This window comes from Malaya genurostris, chromosome 3, assembly GCF_030247185.1.
Source record: "Malaya genurostris strain Urasoe2022 chromosome 3, Malgen_1.1, whole genome shotgun sequence".
Taxonomy (NCBI): Eukaryota; Metazoa; Arthropoda; class Insecta; order Diptera; family Culicidae; genus Malaya; species Malaya genurostris.
In genome coordinates, this window is record NC_080572.1 from 226,196,306 (window position 1) to 226,203,063 (window position 6,758).

Here is a 6,758-nt window from a genome sequence, read left to right on the forward strand (position 1 = left end):
TAAGATATTGAACGAAAAGTTAGGCTCATCATAGTTACTCTCATGGTTATATATTACCGCTTGAGCAACTTGTTTTTGCAACTAAAGCACATGGGCTCACCAAAATAATATCTACAGTGCGTATCACAAATGTCGGGTTCACTAGGATGAATGACTAAACTGTATTGTTTTATAAGTCAACTAGTTAGATAAAAATAAAAACAACTATTTTGATAAAAATAAACAATTGAAATTTCTCTTTTCAATATTTACATGATCATATTGCCTTTTATTTAGGTAAAATAAATCATTACGTTGGGTGAACCATTTTCTTTTCAACACACTGTTACCCTCTATGCCATATTGGAAAATATTGAAGAAAAACTCATTTCAACATTTCTCAGATTAATTGAAACATCAATATGATTAAAAGGTGTATGAACTTTTCATAGCTTTCTTATACATGTTTTAAACATTATCCAGATGAAATTTATTGAAAAGAATAGATTGTTATTTTCATAGAAATTGATGTGCAATCATCAAAACACGTGCATTCAAAGGCGCTTGAAAATTTCAGGCGTACGAAGACATGTTTCACCATAAAAAGGCATTTCGTTGTCGATTTTCTATTTACTAAAACATAAAAGATCAATTCTACAATATGTAGTGTTACCATTTATTCATGTCCAGATTATTTTTGGTTGTGTTACGAGCTGTTGTATTGAAAATCAAATGTGAAACTTATTCATTAGAAATTATGTTTGCTATGTTTTCGTAAACATCAATTAAATTCTTGTTTATATTACTTAGTAGTTTCCGCGAGTTTCACAATTGTATTTTTGCTGATTTAATTGCTGCATTTGTAATGGGATCGATGCATGAGTTTTTGTATCAGTTGCACAATAATTGTGAATAAATGTTCGTAACAAGGGAAGAACTTCAAGATATGTTGCACAACACAGAAAAAATGCTCTTTTTCCATAGCACAACAGTTACTAGAATAGTAATATAATTTGGTAAATTGCACAATCAGTAGAAAAATATAGGACAGCAATTTAACGTGCTACTTGGGTACGTGCTTCGATGCGGGCTCGTCTGAGGGCGACTTGCTGGAGTTGGAAATCTTAATAATATGATGTCTTTGTTTCAAGGTAACCATGTCTCGAAGATCGCCGCGAAGCTACAATACTTAACTTTGTTGTTTTTTGGATCGTTTGTTTTTCGAAATCTTTGCTTTCCCAACTAAAATTGAATGCCGCCATCTAAGAGGTCATCAAATATTCTGGGAAAAAAATATAAGACAACATATGCCAAAAACAATCCTGTTAATAAAATGGTGCGCTATTATAATGAAAACTGCAAAAAATCCAGGATACGAAAAAAAGAAGAAAAATTGAAGCCTAGCCGTAAAAACAGCGAATAATATATAAGTAAACATTGTTATTTTTTTATCCGTTGCCTACGACTAAATAAACAACTAGTGACCAATTAAGCTTACCTATATAACGCTATCGATATTTACGTATTCGTAACTAAATTGTGGCTTCATATTCAAAACACACGGGACAACAAAACTGTTTCCCTACAGCATTAAAAAAATAATTGTTTTCCGAAGTAAAATCACCTAAAAACGAAAGTAATTGGTTTGTATTTAAAAAAAAAAAAAGTTTTTCGCCAAGTTGTAGAAGTAAACCTAAAAAACTACACTTGGAGTAATGTCGTGTACTATAGAGTGAAGTAAATTGATTCCTACCTTAATCAAAAACCTCCCGGAATTTATTCAGAAAATCAAAAATACAAGATTATTAATCGAAATCGATATTGTCCTCCTCGAAGTACTCCCCATCGACTGTAACACACTTATGCCAGTCCATTTTTTCAGATTCAGTTTTCGGTATGGTCATAAGAGCCATCTGCGATTTTTCCATAAAATCATCTCGGGTGCTGAAACGCGTTTCACGGAGCGGTTCCTTGAGACAACCGATAAGGGAAAAGTCGCAGAAGTCCACGTTGTTTGACCACAAACCTGTTTTTTCAAAATGTCTTGAACGGATCCAAAAGCAATATCCAACTCCTCTGCCATATCTGTTATTTTCAACTTACGGTCTACGGTAATCCATTCTTTGATTTTCTTGATGTTTTCGTCGGTTATCGATGTTCATGGCATCTGTCATCATCATTCACGGCCACTTCTGAAACGTTCGTGCCACTGATTAACGACTGTTTTCTTCAGAGTATCGTTGCCGAAACACTTTTCTAACATTTGCAATGTCGTACCATTGAAACTGTTTTTAACGCAACATTGAATGCAAACTCGTTGTTGCAAATTCAATTTCATTTTGAAAATTGTACAAAATCGAGGACATGCACAATCGCAGATGTACTCAATGCAGCGTAACTTTTACAAATGTCCAGGTATCAAGCTAAAAATTTGATAAAATATCAAAGACTGTTGTGGTAACCTAAAAAAATCTGATCGGGGTGACTGAGAGCGATTCCGGGAACTTTTTGATTTAGGTAGTATACTGGAATCAGGAATCATTTCCGTTGACTATAGCTCCTTATCGCATTGGGTGAGAAATGATAGAATATCTTTCAATTTTAGATCCTCATACACAGATTAAACCATGTATGGAAAACCAAAAGCCCGGATACGTAGTTGCGTCAATGCAGGACAGTTAGGTATCGGATGATATGAAGTACCGTTAACGCATTCACACAAATCACAGGAATAATCTTCAGCACTCTGAATAGTAGTCATGAGATAGTTAGGTTTACAATGTCCAGTCAGAGCTCTAGGCAGAATACTGCAATGATGCTTGGAAAAATGCACTAGACGTTTTGACATTTTCATATTCAAATATAGTAAAAATGCGTTCGTCTAAGCGCAACCGTGAATCATTCGAACTGAGTGGCTTTAAAACTGCCTGACTGTCGGAACAAAAATTAATTCGTTTACCACGGATTCTCTGCTAACATAAATAACCTTTATAAATGTCAACGAATCAACGAACAAAAAATAAACTCAAAAAGATAGTGATAGTAGCGAAATAGCAAGATTAGGTAATACTTTCATGCATGAACTATCCGCACGTTTTTGTTGAATGACTACGCAGATATTGCTGTATGTGCTGAATCTTACCTAGCGTTCCGCAGAAACCTTCATCAGACACGTACCTCTCAGTTTATTATCACGCAAGGAACTGTGAGGATCGCGCTGAATGGTACTGTGTCAGCCAAAACAGTGACATTGTTTTTGTATTTAGTTTTGAAATGGTAATAATTCATGAGAATTCAAAAAGATTTTCGTAGATTGTGATAAATTCCATCTGTTTCAATGACTTCTAACTTATTCGTGATCTGTGAATTGGCTGTTTGTCAACGTTTACTTTTTCTCAAATTTTCAGTTTATTTACGGCCTCGCCGTGTTTCTTCTGACTAGCTTAACATGGCAGTCAACGGAAACATCTCGTATTTTGGGTGTATTTGCATTTCCTGGTCGCAGCCATTGGATGATGATCGATGCAGTTTTGAATGAATTGCTGGACCGCGGTCACCAGGTGACGTGTATAGGTAATTATCCATTGTCGAGAAGCCATGACAATTACACCGAAATTCGGATAGCTCCGATCTATGACTTCTGGAATAAATCAGTCAATGTAGATTCGCTGTACGATTTAACGGAAATATCAATCCACCAGATGTTGGTAGATTTCCTGTTCAGCTTGGGACTGGAAACGGCTGAGTATGGCTTCACGAGAGAGAACGTGAAAAACTTTATCCTCACCGATCACGGTCAGTTTGATTTGATTCTGGCTGAGCAATTTTACCAGGAAGCATACCTAATGTTTGCTCACAAATACCAGGCACCGATTGTCACTGTTGGTGAGTTTATTTAGTGCATTTACTAATTGATTTCATGAACAATGCTATTTCGTAGGAACGTTTGGTTTTGCACAGTATATGGGTCCAATGATGGGCATGATGAATATGTGGTCCCATGTGCCACACGAATTTCTACCTTTTACCGACAAAATGACACTTCCGCAACGGATTGTCAATTCAATGGTTAGTTTCTATGAATTGGTGTTAAGATCAGTCTACTACATGCCTAAACAGGAATCTATGGCACTCAAAAATTTTGCTCACCTGGATGGTCCGCTACCGAAAATAACCGAGTTAGAACGGAAGGTGTCTTTGATTTTGCTAAACAGTTACGTTCCACTCACATCAACTCGAGCCAAAGTTCCTGGCCTAGTTCAAGTAGGCGGTTTACATATTAAAAAACCGGAACCACTTCCAGGTGACCTTCGTAAATTCTTAGATGAGGCAAAATATGGTGCTATATACTTTAGCCTGGGAACGAATTTGCGTAGCGCCGATATGCCGCAGGATAAGCTAGACGCTATTTTCAGTGTATTTCGTTCGATAAAACAACGAGTTGTTTGGAAATTTGAGGACGAATCAATTCCAAACTTACCATCGAATGTAATGGTAAAGGCATGGTTACCGCAGAGTGACATTCTTGCTCATCCCAACGTTAAAGTCTTCATCACTCATGGTGGCCTTTTAGGAACTCAAGAGGGAGTTTATCGGGCAGTTCCGATGCTAGGGATTCCGATCTACTGTGACCAACATTTGAACATGAACCAAGCGGTGCTGGGAGGTTATGCTGTACAACTGTACTTTCCGAACATTACCGAAAGTTCTTTCCGATGGGCACTAGAAGAGTTGCTGTACAATCCGGAATACAAGAAAAACATTGATCGGACTTCGGCTATATTTCGGGATCGTCCTATTTCCGCTCTGGATGAAGCAACATTTTGGATTGAGTACGTTATACGACACAAAGGTGCACCACAGTTAAGGTCAGCGGGACTGGACTTGCCGTGGCTTAGTTTCGCACTTCTAGATGTAGTTGGCGTGATTCTACTGGGACTGTTGCTGGCAGGATGGACTATTAAAAAAGTTGTGGATTTCTGCTGGCTGCACAAGAAGCGTAAACAGGAATAGATTTTTTTTATAAGCGGGTGTTGTATGATATTGTTGGAACCTAATGGGGACTGGCAAAATTAGGATCATGGCAATCGAAGTATGTGAAGTCTGGAAACTTACTACCCACATCTGGAATTTATCTGATGTGTCCACATAACGTTATGCTATGGTTACACAGCACACAAAAACAATACAACATAAATTCAAAAGCAGTAGAAACTTACAATAATCTTTAGACATATTATGAAACTCTTTATTCAGTTCAAAAATAGGAATACTTTTGAGTTTTCTTTTGGCATCAGTACATCAACAAATATAATTAACGTCAATATTTTGATCAAAACCACCCTTCGAACTTAATCCGATAACTTAATTCAGAATGCCATCATGGTAACGATACCCCCATTCATCTTAGCTTTATTAGTCATCTCATATCCGAAAACCATTAGTTGAAGTGAGATCCGCTGTCTCTGTTCGATTGATGGTCTGTTAGTGTAAGACGAAAACAGGTACAATCTTAGAGCAGAAGTAAAGATATTGTTACCGATTTTATCACAATTCATTGATTGAAAGTCGAGTAATCGTCAAAATATTATGGCGACTCTACTAATGAGATAACTATTGGTACAAAACTCCTATTTCACGTTTAAGCGATTATTACGATCTTGGCAGAATTCTAGTATCTCTCACATTCGTTAGATTTTTTTTTTTATTTTCTCTACTTGTATACGACAAAAATAGTTTGAATATACTTGGGATATTCATGAATTTATAAAGTAATCCATTTTATAATCTGGAAACATACCGACATGTGACGATTCACAAGTTTATTGGGAATTGGTACCACGTGTGTACCGGTTTTGTGTTAAGTGCACCTAACTATTTCTTATTTTTAAGTTTCGCCTTCGGATCATCAGTGCGTTAACAGGGGTGGAATCATGTAAGGTGATAAGTGACTATCACCTCCTGGTGATAAAGAGGTGATCACCAGAATGTTTGGAATCACCGAAGGTGATCACTTTTTCTATCACCATCACCTGTCAAGAAACGTCAATTTTTCAGGAGTAAAATATGAATGTGGCGTATACTGTTGATATTAGGAGAAGTAACATATGAAAGTGGCGTATACCCATATAATATTTTAAAATCTAAATTTTCATACCTATAGTTTTCAATCCTTTTCATTGATTCGAGTCATTTTTATCAATGATGATTTGAATGGATCGAAGAGTAACGTTGAAAAAGATTGCCCGGCGAGTATGGCAAACTGCGCACAAACAAATAAAAAAAATTCACTTGTTGGTTTAATTCAGTGCCGATTTTTATTTATCAATGGAAATCAATGTCACAGTCAGTTCTTTGGGATAAATTTGCTAGCTTTGAAATGACACGAAATGTTAGATCTTCTTGATGTTTTACAATGGATGGCATTCCTCTCGAATGAGAAAGATCCGTTAAATAATTTTGTGTATAGTTTTCATTCACTATACGATTATGTTTCACAGAGCTTTCAATTGCTAGTTCCAATTTGGAAATTTTACCCACCGGACATCCACTATGATTAGCAGCAACTAATTGTCCAAAAATATTGCCTTATTTAGTTCAACTCACAAGAAGAAAATTAAGAACGCAGTTTAATCTTTTTTACTCGTTCGGATATGTCGCTCACTAAGTCACGACCATCTAATTCTACTGAAAATGTTAGCATAGATTTTTTATGTTGTTACGTTATGTGCAACAGGAGATGTCTACATTCATAAACTTATCACTTTTCCAGAAAGCAA

The 6,758-nt window shown here is 36.3% G+C and overlaps 1 protein-coding gene across 2 annotated transcripts; it reads left to right on the top strand.

Moving 5' to 3' along the window:
• The first annotated feature begins 3,173 nt into the window (after nucleotides 1–3,173).
• Nucleotides 3,174–5,317, top strand: LOC131438233 (UDP-glycosyltransferase UGT5-like). 2 transcript variants are annotated; one of them, XM_058608108.1, is made up of 3 exons: nucleotides 3,174–3,203; nucleotides 3,387–3,864; nucleotides 3,920–5,317. In XM_058608108.1, exons 1-3 carry the CDS (start codon nucleotides 3,201–3,203, stop codon nucleotides 4,990–4,992), a joined length of 1,554 nt encoding a protein of 517 aa, XP_058464091.1. In that variant the 5' UTR covers nucleotides 3,174–3,200; the 3' UTR covers nucleotides 4,993–5,317. The 2 variants fall into 2 exon arrangements, with proteins under 2 accessions (XP_058464091.1, XP_058464090.1); XM_058608107.1 differs by having other exon boundaries at nucleotides 3,180–3,255.
• The last annotated feature ends 1,441 nt before the right edge of the window (nucleotides 5,318–6,758 follow it).

Excerpts from the sequence above, each read along its gene's own strand:
- LOC131438233 (XM_058608108.1), top strand. Across the intron at positions 3,865-3,919 it reads GGCACCGATTGTCACTGTTG|GAACGTTTGGTTTTGCACAG; the intron begins GTGAGTTTATTT and ends GCTATTTCGTAG.